The sequence below is a fragment of the Mandrillus leucophaeus genome, unplaced genomic scaffold (genome assembly GCF_000951045.1).
Source record: "Mandrillus leucophaeus isolate KB7577 unplaced genomic scaffold, Mleu.le_1.0 Scaffold1251, whole genome shotgun sequence".
NCBI lineage: Eukaryota > Metazoa > Chordata > Mammalia > Primates > Cercopithecidae > Mandrillus > Mandrillus leucophaeus.
The window spans coordinates 173225-188704 of NW_012100888.1; the positions used below are offsets into that span (position 1 = coordinate 173225).

Genomic DNA, 15480 nt, shown 5'->3' on the forward strand with positions numbered 1-15480 from the left:
ATACCAAGACAGATATATAGACCAATGGAACAGAACAGAGCCCTCAGAAATAATGTCACACATCTACAACCATCTTATCTTTGACAAACCTGACAAAAACAAGCAATGGGGAAAGGATTTCCTATTTAACAAATGGTGTTGGGAAAACTGGCTAGCCATATGTGGAAAGCTGAAAGTGGATCCCTTCATTACACCTTATACAAAAATTAACTCAAGATGGACTAAAGACTTAAATATAAGACATAAAACCATAAAAATCTTAGAAGAAAACCTAGGCAATACCATTCAGGACATAGACATGGGCAGAGACTTCATGAACAAAACATCAAAAGCAATGGCAATAAAAGCCAAAATTGGCAAATGGGATCTGATTATACTAAAGAGTTTCTGCACAGCAAGGAAACTATCATCAGAGTGAACAGGCAACCCATAGAATGGGAGAAAATTTTTGCAATCTATCCATCTGACAAAGGGCTAATATCCAGAATCTATAAATAACTTAAACATATTTACAAGAAAAAACCAAACAACCCCATCAAAAAGTGGGCGAAGGATATGAACAGACACTTCTCAAGAGAAGACATTTATGTGGCCAACAAACATATTATAAAAAGCTCATTATCACTGGTCATTAGAGAAATGCAAATCAAAACCACAATGAGATACAATCTCATGCCAGTTAGAATGGCGATCATTAAAAAGTCAGGAAACAACAGATGCTGGTGAGGATGTGGAGAAATGGGAACACTTTTACACTGTTGGTGGGAGTGTAAATTAGTTCAACCATTGTGGAAGACAGTGTGGCAATTCCTCAAGGATCTAGAATGAGAATACCATTTGACCCAGCAATCCCATTACTGGGTATATACCCAAAGGATTAGAAATCATTCTACTATAAAGACACATGCACACATATGTTTATTACGGCACTGTTCACAATAGCAAAGACTTGGAAGCAACCCAAATGCCCATCAATGATAGACTGGATAAAGAAAATGTGGCACATATACACTATGGAATACTATGTAACCACAAAAAAATGAGTTCATGTCCTTTGCAGGGACATGGATGAAGCTGGAAACCATCATTCTCAGCAAACTAACACAAGGACAGAAAACCAAACACAGCATGTTTTCACTCATAAGTGGGAGTTGATCAATGAGAACACTTGGACATAGATAGGGGAACATCACACACCGGGGCCTGTCGGGGGTTGGGGGGCTAGGGGAGGGATAGCATTAGGAGAAATACTTAACGTAGATGATGGGTTAATGGGTGCAGCATACCACCATGGCACGTGCATACCTATGTAACAAACCTGCATGTTCTGCACATGTACCCCGGAACTTAAAGTATAATAAAAAAAGAATTACCTATAACCTCAAATTAATCTTTGTTCTTGCTTTTTATATGTTTTATTCATAAAATTAGTATTAACCACAAAATATGTAAAATGGAGAAAAGATGAATAATTTCTAAGACTATTGCCCTTACCATTTTTAACATTTTTTGGTATATTTCTCTTCTGCTGTTTTTCTTCTATATATATTTATGTTTTTAATCACAGTGTATCGAATTTTTCATTTTTCACTTAAAATATAGTACCTTTTAAAACATTTTTTGGTATATTTCTCTTCTGCTGTTTTTCTTCCATATATACTTATGTTTTTAATCACAGTGTACTGGATTTTTCATTTTCCACTTAAAATATAGTAAGCACTTTCCCTTTTGTGACATAGTCTTTATAACCATTACTTTTGATTGTGTAGTATTCCATCCAGTAGAGATATATATATATATATATATATACACACACACACACACACACTTATCCATTCCCATATGTTTGGATATTTAGGTTGTTTCCTAATTATTGGCTACAAATAATGCTGTGATGGACATTTTTGTGCATAGTTTGTCTCTGTCTTTAGGGTGGATTCAATTCCCAGAAATGGAATTACTGGGATGTTGGACATGTAGATTCTTATGTTTTTTGATAGATATTACCAAATTCGGTTATAAAAGATTGGTAGTGCCACTGCACATTGCCACAAAGAAAGCATGAGAATATCTATTTTATCAGACCCTCACCTGTTTATTTGTCTTTACTAACCTAGAAATGAAGAACTTGGGGAATAGAGTTTCACATTGGACTGATACCTGCTGCATACTACAATCAAAATTGAATTTGCTGGTTTAAGGGATGGTCCAGTACTAACTTCTTCCAGTGGTAATATTTACTCACCTGGAACCAATAGGTATTAACCAGAACTTCTTCTTATCTCCAAACACCTGCTGGATATTCTTGATGAAGCCAAGGTTGAATCCATTTTTCTCTGGGCCACTTGTAAACACTGGAGTGCAGAAGGCCTCTAAGGCAGGGCAGGAGAGTTGAAGAAAAGAGGAAGAAAACAATAAAGAAACATATTTCAGCATAGTCATGATTTACATTTCTCCATGTATGTGACTTGGTTCTATCATATCTTTTTGCTATGGTAGCACAGATATTGCTTAGCAATCTTTAATTGCTAATATTGATTAGCAATTTTTCGATATTGCTAAATTACTTAGTAAAAACCAGTTTAATCACTTAACACAAACTAAGCTTGTTACTGCATATAAAGAATTAGAATTCTCTTTTTAAAAGACAGGGGAAACACATGGTGGTAAAAATAATTAAGCAGCCATGGGGGTAGTATGTATTTTGTACTGCTGAATTTAGAGTATAGGAACAGATTTAACAGCACTTTATTTGAATCTAAGTGGCAACAACAACCGAATGGCTACCGTCTTTAGAGCTGGGAAGAAAATAATGACATAAAGAGATGGTAATAACATTGATTTGGTTTTGAAACATTTCAAAAATGAAAGTGTTCATGCTGAAGCCTGCAATGTAAGAAACTGAGTTTTACTTCAGATAAAATGTCAATTGGTGAGCCATAATCACTTCAAAGACTGTAAGGAATGGGACCATGTTAGAGAACATTATTTTTAGACACACATTTATCCCATTAAGTAAATGATTTCACTGTTGGACTCTGGCTGCATCTGATTGTTTCTCATTTGTTCTTTGTTTTCAGACTCTGTTATCATGAAGCTTTTAGTGGTTTTCCACTTTGTAGCTGGTCTCTAAGCCAAATGTGCTAATCTACCATCCTAGCAACTAGGGGCTACATATATATTTGGTTAAGAAAATGGGTGCAAATACTTTATTTTTTTTTAATAGATACAAGATCTTGCTCTGTCACCCAGGCTAGAGTGCAGTGGCACAATCTTAGCTCACTGCAGCTTTAAACTCCTGGCCAGGGTCAATCAATCGTCCCATCTCAGCTTACGGAGAAGCTGCAGCCACAGGCACATGCCACCACACCCAGCTAATGATTATTATTTTAAAAATATTGTAACTATTATTTTAGGTTCAGGGTAAATGTACAAGTTTGTTATATAGGTAAATTTGTGACTTGAGGGTTTGGTGTTTGTCACCCAGGTACTAAGCATAGTACCCGAGTGAATTTTTATTTTTCTGAACCCTTCCCTCCTCCCATACTCCTCCCTCAAATAGGCCCCAGTGTCTGTTGTTCCATTCTTTGTGTTTATGTGTACTCAGTCTTTAGCTCCCACTTGTAAGTGAGAACATGAAGTATTTGATTTTCTGTTCCTGAGTTAGTTCACTTAGGATAATGGCTTCAAGCTTCATTTGTGTTGCTGCAAAGGACAGGATCTCATTCTTTGTTATGGCTGTGTAGCATTCCATGGTGTATATGTACCACATTTTCTTCATCTAGTTTGCCATTGATGGACCTTTAGGCTGATTCCATGGCTTTGCTATTGTGAATAGTCGCCCAGCTAATTATTTTTATTTTTATTTGTAGAGATGGGGTTTCGTTTTGTTGCCCAGGCTGGTCTCAAACTCCTCAGCTCAAGTGATTCTCCTGCCTTGGCCTCCCAAAGTACTGGGATTACAGGAGTGAGCCATCATGCACGGCCAATAGATTCCAAATACTTTCTTAGCTGTTAGCATTATTAGCAAATAAATTCCCAATGTGTAGTAGCTTTTGCACTAAACTTTTCTCAAATCTATCCTAGCTAAACATTCAACATTCAAAACTTGAACACTTTGTCCTCACTCCTCATGTACTGATTTGTACAGAATGTAAATACTTATTTCATCATAGATGAAATAAAATGTACTGGAATCCATCAGAAATATAGTTTTCCAAATAACAGCCTATAGAGTAACTGACAGAAAATATGTTCATTTATTTAACTTATTTTCTAGAGAATCATTTGTTCAATGTGTTTATCTCATTCCCACAGTACCTAAACAGCCCCTTGATGATTACAGATATTTACTGATTTTTTTTTGTTTCTCAAGACTTTTGGAATCTTGTTGTGGTTGGTTTGGATTTTTTCTCAGGGCTCTGGTTTTAGATGTGCATAATAAATTAGATCCTACTGTCTTTATCAACCTTTACTTCTCCCTTCTGACATCCCCTTCTGTACTGATTCTTTCTTTAATTTCCTCATGTGAACACCTTTTAGAAATCTTCTGAGCTATTAACCTTGGGAGCTATTACCCAGTATGCACTATAAAGAACAATGGCCATTTTTGTTTCTGTGTGGGGTTTCATTAAAAAATATTCTCATAATTAGCCTATAAGCTTCATTCACTATGCCTTTCTATTTTGGTAAAATATATTTTCATCTGTCTCAGTTTGGGGGTAGAGGGATGTCATGCAGCTAAAATGCTTCACTGGAAGTTTTACTTGGGAACAATCCACAGGTCCCTCTGATACACATTAATATGTTTTTTCCTAATCTTAATATTAAGTCTTACCTAAGGTGGTTTTGTTTCTGCTGACAAGCCAACAATGGTAACCAAAGAGAATCACAAGGCTGACAAAAAACATGCAGGCCACAAAGAGAAGAAAAAGGACATGGAACTTAGAGCGAACACTGGGTAATTCCCCCTAGAAAAGAAATAATAAACAAGCAAAAGATTAAAGTGGAAAAGGGGATGGCTAGTTTTTAAAAATATATAGGTTAGTAGTTTTTCACATGTATAAAGTGTCTAGCTATAATTTAAAAAATAGATTCTGTAAAATTTTTATAATATGGTTCTTTCTGTTAATGATGATACCTGTGAGTGTGCTCTCAGCCTACAAAGCCTAAAATGGATCCTTGCTTAAGTGCGGTTCAGTGTAAAATAGAGTATATTAGATACCAATTATAAAAGGGTAATGTGAAAAGGTTATTCTCGGGCCATAATTAGTATGCAACCTCTCAGGGCTTGTAGTCAATTTAGTTTCAGATCTTGAACTCATATGCCTTATCCTCTTGTCTCAGGGTAAGTTATTCTGGAATTCTTTATATATCATGTTTCCTTGGGCATGTGTATGTTGAAAATGTCATGGTGACGTATGTAAGAAGTTAAAACATAGGTAGAATTTTAAAATGTCCTACCCATAAGTCATAACCTGATTTTAAAGTTGTTATAGATTTTGTGTGGTTGTTTTTTTATAGCTGAGGTAGAATGTGCTGATATATTACCTCCTGTGAAACAGCTGTTTAGACAGTAAAAATCAAGTAGAATTTTTACAGGCAACTGTAAAACTAGTTGGCTAAAGATTTTTATAGTTATCTAGGACATCTTATTTTCCATGTGGCACCAGCCTTTTTTTCCGACATGCAGCCTAGACCAGAATGAATGTTATAAAGTTCTGTAACATGCGCAGCATGTAACATTTATTTTCTGCAGAGAATCTTAGAAAACATTTTCAATTTTGGTGTGAACAGTTGGGGGAATGACTATTATTTATTTCCTCCTTTCCTGTGATAATTATTGTTTCAGTGTGATGAATCACTTTGAAATATTTCCAATTTCTCTCTAGTAATAAAGTTAAATGTGATTCTTAAGTGGACCTTAACTTCTGAGTGATCTAGTTCTACTCCAATTTGGAAGGAGAAAGTTAAGGCTTGGCAACACTTGGCAAGTTCAGATAGTACAGATTTTTTTCTTCTCTGAGATAATATTTTTATTCATTTTTATGTGTGGAAATATTGGGAATCTTCCAGGTTGTATACTGAAGGATGAAGATAAGGATGCTTCCCGTTATCTTCAGCCAGTCAGATGCTGCCAGCTGAGTGGGGGTCCAAGTGAAAATTGCATAGGGACAGAGCAGCCCAGCAAAGAGCTACCTCAAGAACTTCAACCTTCAAGAATATTTACCTGAAACTCTCTTTTTTGAAATGATCCCTCTACAAATTCTTGGCCTAAGCACCTAAACTGAATTAGATTGGTTTTTGTTTTATTTTGAACTTACAGAAAAAACTCCATATATTGCTTTGCAGTGGGTTTTGCCTTGACTGTGTTTTTGCTTTCACAATCTTTAGTTTTTAAAGAATGTTTTAAAAATATTTTAAAGCTCACATTTATTTTACTTCTTATTTTTTCACATATAAATGGATAGTAGAAAATGGCTAGACAAGAGGGACTGATACAAAGTCAGTCCACAGTCTGTCTGGCTGAGCTGAAGTCTCTTCCCTCACCCCGCCCAATTACTCTTGAAGAACATTTTTCTGTCTGCCAAAGCATATCTACTGTGTTGCCCCTTGATAGAGTTCTTAAACTTTTTTTTTGTTAGAAGAGGGTGATAGCCCTATGTTCAAAAATACCTTCTCAGGAGATAACCAAGCTAAATCACTCAAAGTAATAGCCATCAGAGAGAGATCAGATGAATACTGGCAGAATAATGCTATTTTCCTGATTCTAAAATAATTCATAGTTCTGTGAGGAGATCCATGGCCCAATATGTGAGGAATGTATTACTATTTTTTGCATAAGGAAAAGATCAATCTCTTATCAAAGTAGCTATTGTTCAATATACAGAGGAGATAAATAATCTATTGGTCTTCTGAATTCTTATTCCCATGGAGCTAGAGCTCTCCACAGCAGAGCCATAATGGGCAGTAGGACATGGTACAGTGTGTAAGTTCATGGGGCTTAGGGTCAGACTTAGGTGAAAGTCCTAACTTTGAAATTTACAAGCTGGGTGATCATAGACTAGTCACTAAACTACTATGAGCCTCAGTTTTTATCATCTTTGAATAAGACTGATAATTCATGCTCTGCCTACTTCACAGGGTTGTGGTAAGGATCAGATGAGATAAGGGGTATAAAAGTGCTTCGAAAACTGTAAAGTGCCATACAAACGAAGGTTGCTATTGATAGGAGCACAGCTTGTCTCCTTGATACATGGCTTTCAAAATACATGGCAGTGTTTACTTTTTATTTTAAGGGGATATTCAATTTAAACTGAGAAAGCCATCCCTAAACTACATTAAAGTGTTATCTGGCTAAAGAGACTGCAAAGAAGCATTTCTCTGAACTGTCAATGCCCTTTTCATTTTAGGGCAAGCCAGGACACATTTCCTTGCCTCTGATCTATGAGGCATGAGCTAGCCTACTGTGGAGAAAAAAACATGAGGGAATACAAAGAGAACAAGGTTATGTTCACTCTTGGTATTACTTGTGAATACTGGCACATTTCTGATGATTAATTCAAGAATGAAAAAAGCACATGACACCTGGCTGGCATTGTGATATTTGATTATTGGTTGACTAGGTGGGCTAAAGGCAAAATGTGTGAAATGCAATATTGTTTATTTTGTTACGAGGGTAAAAAGTGGTTCCTAAACAGTAGCCTACTGTGTTAAGCACCAAGAAAGGTCTGTAGTGAAGACCAAGGCCAACACTTTCCCTGCTGATGGGACATAGCAGATTTTCTTTACATTCAGGGTAGTAGCTCAGTATGTGGATTTTATAATATATTTTAAAATTATTGTAACTTTACAACAATCCTGTGCTGTGGAAATGGACAAAGGAAGAGATGATGAAGCATTTTATATTTATAGAAAATGTATGAAAAAGTTTTACTTCTGCATAAAGTTTTGTTTGTATTCCTGAGTTGATGATTATGACATCTATTATATAATTCCTTATTCCTAAAGTTATTAAATATCTGAACTGATTCAGCAAGTTGAAAGGGAAATGGAAAACACACATCACTATAATTTTCTACACTATCTTTTCTATATTACTAGGGATCAATGCACTGATTAATAATTTAAATATTCTTGGCTATTTAGGTTCCTATTGCCTTATCCTTCTCCTTTTTTTCTTCAGTTTATTGTAATCTATATTCTGGTCACTGAATTCATGTTCTTTCTCTATGGCTTTATGTCTCCATTTGAGGTGAGATATTCATGTTATATAGTCTCTTGTGCAATCCCTAGTAACTAGTAGCTCTGTCCACATCTGCCTTTTGATATTCAGGTTCAGTTTGGACAGTCTTCATCATGGATGTCTTAGTAATTGTACTGGAGTTGTGGGGAAGGGATATCTCCTGGGGTCTACTAGTAAGACATTTAAAAAGAACGTATTTCACTATACTTCTGCTAGACCTTGTACACATTTGTAAATAAAAAAATCTGCCTTAAGTCTGTTTTTCTGTTTTGGAAGTAGTTGGATATAATTTATATCTTCAAGTGGATGAAATAACTTTTTTGATATTTCAGTATAATTATTTGAATCACATTTTGAAAGGTAAAGCACTTTCAACATCTGTTTCATTTGATCTTGGCAAGGAGCCAGTGAAGCAGGTAAGAGATCCAGTATTCGATCTCCATTCTCCTAATTGCTAACCTAGTGTTTGTCAAACAAAGTTAAAAAACAAAACAAAAAAACCCCTCCCCGTTATGTGAAGATTAGTCAGTATATCTTTCTGTACAGTAGGAATTCTGCAACTCTCCTTTGAATAGGGAATTAGGAAGTATTTTCTAACAACAGGGGAGTGATTTGTTAGCCTTTTTCTTAGGAAACTAGGGATTTAAAATTAGTTTCAACATTTTTCAAATCTATAACTGGTAAGAAGTGGATTTTTAAAACTCAGCTGGAGAAATACATTGTAAAGAATCAGTAGGAGTCAAGAGATTAGGTTCCTGAAGGCCTTAGCAAGATTCTCATGTATGGCAGAAACTTGTTTTGCTAGAATCTTTAAATAACAGCTTCCTAAATCTCAGAGTATTCAATATGGAAAACCTGTTTTTAGTGCCTTCTCTTCCATTTACTTCAAAAGTATTAGCTATTTTAAAATGTAAAAAGATAGAGGGTGAACAATGTCACAAGTTGGAGTGGGTGTGCATTTGTTCTAGGGGGACCCTTCAGGATATTTTTTAACTTACTCTCCAGTATTTGATGAAATAGCTGAAGACTGTTGTAGCAATGTACAGGCAGTAGAGAACAGAGTAAGCTAAGAATTGAAGGAAGAATTTGTAGTTGGAAAATCCAATGCAGTTATTAACCCTAAAAAAAAGAAAAACTAATTTGAAATCAGGACCTCTTGATTGAGAGCACAGTGATACATAAGTGAACTAGGCAATGGAATCATGCTAGTTCTGCTGCTTCATTATGTGTAGTGTAAAAACCCAATAGAGATAGAAGTCCCTTAATAAGAACAAACTGGAAAAAACAAGTTCATGTCTCACTTGTTTCTTCTTTCATTTACAGGCACAGCAACACCTGGCCTACCTGATACCTCTGGACTAGCTCCTGGCACATCCAAGCAAATCTGGATGCTGGTTGCTAAAAATGTATTACGGTTTTAGCAGCTACATTTGGTACAGTTGTGGCATGTTCTTTTTGTAGTTAGGTGATTTCAGACTGGCCTGCTGGGTCTGATATACAAAACTTGGGAAATTGCTGAATTTAACATTCTAGAATATTTCAAACATCAAGCCAGCTAGAAACAGAACTGAATTGTGTAGTGTTAAAAGGAGAAATGTTTGTGCTGTATTTCATTACTATGCTCAGTTGCTAAAGTAATGAATAGGAGACCATTAGCTTTGTAACTCCAGGAATTCACCACCATACCTTTGGTGTTATATTTTTTCTTCATTTTAAATGTTACCCATCCCCTGTCCCCTACAGAAATATAAAACCCAGTGAATTATGGCAGCAGAAACAGGCATGTGACAACTGTGCTTAGAAAAGTGCATATAATTGAGCAACTTTGACCCTTTTAGAGAAAAGAAATGAACCAAACAGACATACCAAGGGCAGTGATGATCCATTTTTAACACACACCTACGAAGGGGACAAAATACAGTGTGATAAGTGAGGCTATAGAAATGAAGCAACACCTCATAATTAAACTCAAGGTTTCACCAGTATTTTTACATGGTTCCAATACACCCATTCTCAGATTTCCACTATAGTGACTCCAAAACTGTGGCCCTCAGTTATTCCTAGGATGAGGTAATCACAATAACACTTTATGGGATCATGCCAGCAGCAAGTTACATGCTTATAAGTCCAACCTTTCAAAGGGATTGGAAGCTCCAGATTATTAATACAGGTCCACTATGTCTCCTATCATTTTATTTAATACTTAGTTTAATAAAAATACAGAAGAAAATATATGGCTATAGCCTCTATCTGAATCAAGGGTAAGAAAAATACGGGTGGAATAAGTACTTAAGAGAAAAGGCACGAAGATTACATGTATCAACATAAAAATGGGGTTTATGAAGCTGGAACAATTTGGGCAACAAAAAAGTAGTATTGGGTTATAACGCAGAATATAAAATGAATATTTATGCTTTCATACTGATATAAATAAGTGATTGAATAGATAAATAAATGAAGAGAAGAGATAAATGTCCCAAGCAAAATAACTTGAAATAATTTGTGTTCAAGGATGGAGGGCATAACTTCCCATTCCTTTAGTGTTGGCTGTGCATAGTGACTTCCTTTCAAAGAGTAAAGCACAGAAAGGAAGAACAACTTTACAGTGGTGAAATCTGACAAACTACCTCAGCCAGATGATTAAAATTAACATTTCAGTGATAAGTCATGTTTATAGGTACCCTTAATATGATGTAATGAGAATGGCACCTTACTCTATGATCTTCCTCCCCAAATCATATTACCCGAGTCTAACAATGATGAGGAAAGCATCAAATAAATCTGAATCAAGGGACACTCTACAACTACTTGACCATTAATCCTAAAAACTGTCAAGGTTATCAAAAACAAGTCTGGGAAACTGCCACAGCTAAGAGAAGTTAAGGAGATGAGACATTACTATTAAATGTAATGTGGTATCCTGGATGGGATCCTGAAAGAGATAAAGGACATTATGGAAAAACTGAGGAAATCTAAATGTAGACTTCAGTTAAAAATAATGTATCAGTGTTAGTTCATTAATTGTAACAAATGTACCATACAAATATAAGATGTTAACAACAAGGGAAACTAGATGTGAGACATATAAGAACTATCTTCACAAAAAATCTGTAAGTCTAAAATTGTCCACAAATAAAATGTTTATTTTTAAAATGTGATCTTACTTCTCTTACTTATCTTTAGAGTAGCTTGAATCATCATCATCCGTGTGAGGGGTTTTGGCATATGCTCATTATGATTGAAAGGAAATGCTCTTATCTAGGTATGGTTACATGTTAGGATCAGTCATTTTGTTGTCTAGGCAACCATCAGTGGCCAAGCCCAGCTCAGGAGAAATATGGCCGTCACTTACATAGCACAGACAGAGCAGTGGTGGCAGCGGTCTGGCTTGATCAGATTACACCGGTCACAGAATCGTACAGCTATAAAAAAAATAAGGTGGTAAGCACTTGTTAGGGTTCAATACAAGACCTTATATCTTACTAGCTTATCTGAATGACTTGTTATGCACTGATTATAGATAGTCAAACTCATCTCAAGTTACCAAGCAAAAGGCAGATTGCATAAGAGAATTGGGGTATATATTCTTTTCCTCATTGGATCCAATTTTGAAAGCACTTTTGGGGGCTGAAAGGAAGGGGAAAAGTTTCTTATCTGGATATCTGTCATAAGATCTTTCATTATAAAACAAACTATACTACCAAATGCTTGAGGGATCTTGAAATATCATTTAGCCTCTATTTACCCCCAACTTTCTGATCTGAAAATAAGGATTCATAATTTATCTCCTGTCTCCAGAGATTGGATTGTATGTGGTGGATAACACTCCTAAAACATGGTAAAGAGAGTGGTTTCTAGAATAATAATTTGGGGAACAGAAGAGACATTCTAGAACAATTAGTTTAATTGATCATTTCACAGATAAAGGAAGTAAAGATCTGGGCCATATCAACTGATTTGCCCAGGATCACACAGCAAGTTGCTGGCAGGGCTGTGACCTGTACAGTTTGGATGACTTCTTATTTTAGGATTCTTTTAACTCTGTAAGTCTGATATTAAAAATCATTCCTCCCTTCCTTCCTTCCTTCCCTTCCTTCCTTCCTTTCTTCCTTCCTTCCTTCCTTTCCTTCCTTCTTCCCTTCTCCCTTCCCTTCCCTTCCCTTCCCCTCCCCTCCCTTCCCCTCCCTTCCTCCCTTCCCTTCCCTTCCCTTCCCTTCCCTTCCCTTCCCTTCCCTTCCCTTTAGATGAAAGGTATTTTACTTTCCCTCTCATTTTCTAGATGTTCATTGATAGAGTATGACTGTGTTTAATGTGATTATTAAGTATAAAAACTAAAATGATGAATAATTTGAACTAATACAATAATTTCATCTAAAGTGTACATTATACACATATTACTGATTCAACACAATAGACAGTTAATTCAGCAGAGATTTGTGTTCACTTCTACTAATGGAAGTATGTGAGTGACTAAAGTTGTGGGCGTAATTGAGTCAAAGAGGGAGGGAGAAGAACATGCATATCTGGGTCTTTTTGCATATTTTAAAATATACTGTCAATGCCCCATCCTCATTTAAGCCACATTGTCTCTTAGCTAGTTGACTGCAATAGCTGTGTAATTTATCACTCTGCTTTCATACTCGCCCCTCACAAGACCTACTATACAGAGTAGCTGGGTGATCTGTCAAAATCTACATCAGATCTGGTGTAGTGGCTCATGTCTATAATCCCAGCACTTTGAGAGACTGAGGCACAACTATTGCTTGAGATCAGGAGTTCCAGAACAGCCTGGGCAACATAGTAAGATCCTGTCTCTACAAAAAATAAAATAAAATAAATTAGCCAGGCATAGTGGTACGCACTTGTGGCCTCAGCTACTTGAGAGGCCGAGGCAGTAGGATTACTAGAGCCCAGGAGTTCGAGGCTGCAGTAATCCATGGAGTACAGTGATTCACTGTAATAGAGCAAGATACTGTTTCTAAAAAAAAAAAAAACAAAAAACAAAACAAAACAAAAAAAAACCAAAATGTAAATCAGATCATATCACTCTCCACTTAAAACTCTCAATGGATTTCCAACACCTTCAGAATAAAATCCAAACTCCTTACCATGTCCTGTATCATCTTACCTCTGCCTATCTCTTCAAATGTATCTTGCAAAACTCTCCTCACACTATGTTCCAGTGAAACTGGCTGCCTATCTGCTCTTGTAATCAAGCTTGCTCCTGCTTCAGGGCTTTTTGTGCTTGCAGTTCCTTTTGCCTGGGATAATCATCCCTCTGTTGGTGTGATGGTTAATTTAATTTTATTTTTTAAAACTTCAATAGGTTTTTGGGGAACAGGTGGTGTTTGGTTACATGGATAAGTTGTTTAATGGTGATTTCTGAGATTTTGGTGCACCCATCATCTGAGCAGTATACACTGTACCCAATATGTAGTCTGTTATCCCTTGCCACCCGCTACCTTTTCCCCTGAGTCCCCAGAGTCAATTATATCATTCTTAGGCTTCTGCATCCTCATAGCTTAGCTCTCACTCATAAGTGAAAACATATGATATTATGTTTTCCACTCCTGAGTTACTTTACGTAGAATAATGGTCTCCAACTCCATCCAGGTTGCTGAGAATGCCATTATTTTGTTCCCTTTTTATGGCCGAGTAGTGTATATATATAAAAGATATAATTATTATATATAATATAATGTATACTGTATATATATACAGTATATTATATATTATATATACACACAGTATATTTTTATGGTTATATATACATATATATATATAATATAACATTTTCTTTATTCACTCACTGATTGGTGGCCATTTGGGCTGGTTCCATATTTGTATAATTTGTGATTGCAAACTGTGTTGCAATGAACATGCCTATGCAAGTGTCTTTTTCATATAATGACTTCTTTTGCTCTGGGTAAATATCCAGGAGTGGGATTGCAGGACCAAATGATAGATCTACTTTTAGTTCTTTAAGGAATCTCCATACTGTTTTCCATAGTGGTTGTAGTAGTTTATATTCCCACCAGGAGTGTAAAAGTGTTCCCTTTTCACCACACCAAAGTCAATGTTTATTATGCTTTGATTTTTAAATTATGGCCATTCTTGAAGGAATAAGGTGGTATTGCATGGTGGTTTTGAATTGCATTTCCCTGAAAATTAGTGATGTTGAGAATTTTTTCACATGTTTATTGGCCATTTGTATATCTTCTTTTGAGAACTGTTTATTCAGGTCCTTAGCCCACTTTTTGATGGGATTGTTTTTTTCTTGCTGATTTCAGTTCCTTGTAGATTCTGGATATTCGTCCCTTATCACATGCATAGTTTGTGGATATTTTTTTCCCAGCCCTTGTGTTGTCTGTTTACTCTGCTGATTATTTCTTTTCCTGTGCAGAAGCTTTTTAGTTTAATTAAGTTCCATCAATTTATCTTTGCTTGTGTTGCATTTGCCTTTGGGTTCTTGGTCATGAACTATTTGTATAGGCCAATATCTAGCAAAGTTTTCCAATGTTATCTTCTAGAATGTTTATGGTTTCAGGTCTTAGATTTAAGTCTTTGATCCAACTTGAGTTCAGTTGATTTTTGTATACAGTGATAAATGAGGATCCAGTTTCATTCTTCTACATGTGGCTTGCCAATTATCCCAGCACCATTTGTTGAATAGGGTGTCTTTCCACACTTTATGTTTTTGTTTGCTTTATCAAAAATCAGTTAGCTGTAAGTATTTGGGCTTATTTCTGGGTTCTCTATTCTGTTCCATTGGTCTGTGTGCCTATTTTCATACCTGTACCATGCTGCTTTGGTGACTATAGCCTTGTAGTATAGTTTGAAGTCAGGTAATGTGATGCCTCCAGATTTGTTCTTTTTGCTTACTCTTGCTTTGGTTAATGCGGGCTTTTATGGTTTTACATGAATTTTAGAATTGTTTTTTTCCAGTGCTGTGAAGAATGATGATGGTATTTTGATGGGAATTGCATTGAATTTGTCTATTGCTTTTGGCAGCATGGTCATTTTCACAATATTGATTATACCCATTCATGGGCATGGGATATGTTTCCATTTATTTCTGTTGTCTATGATTTCTTTCAGCAGTGTTTTGTAGTTTTCCTTGTAGAGGTCTTTCACGTCCTTGGTTAGGTATATTTCTAAGTTTTGTTTGTTTGTTTGTTTGTTTTCCACTGTAGTAAAAGTAGTGGAGTTCTTGATTTAATTCTCAGCTTGGTTGC

At 35.9% G+C, this 15480-nt stretch overlaps 1 protein-coding gene across 1 annotated transcript in view; it reads right to left on the reverse strand.

Annotated features, from left to right (window-relative positions):
- The window catches only part of ZDHHC15 (zinc finger, DHHC-type containing 15), a 128150-nt gene that overhangs the window by 55646 nt on the left and 57024 nt on the right, over positions 1–15480 (reverse strand). Inside the window, exons 4-8 of the mRNA XM_011971943.1 lie at positions 11598–11667; positions 10112–10144; positions 9244–9364; positions 4838–4970; positions 2246–2372 (exon numbers count right to left, since the gene is read on the reverse strand). Of these exons, the coding sequence (XP_011827333.1) occupies positions 2246–2372; positions 4838–4970; positions 9244–9364; positions 10112–10144; positions 11598–11667 (484 nt within the window). The remainder of the gene's footprint in view (positions 1–2245; positions 2373–4837; positions 4971–9243; positions 9365–10111; positions 10145–11597; positions 11668–15480) is intronic.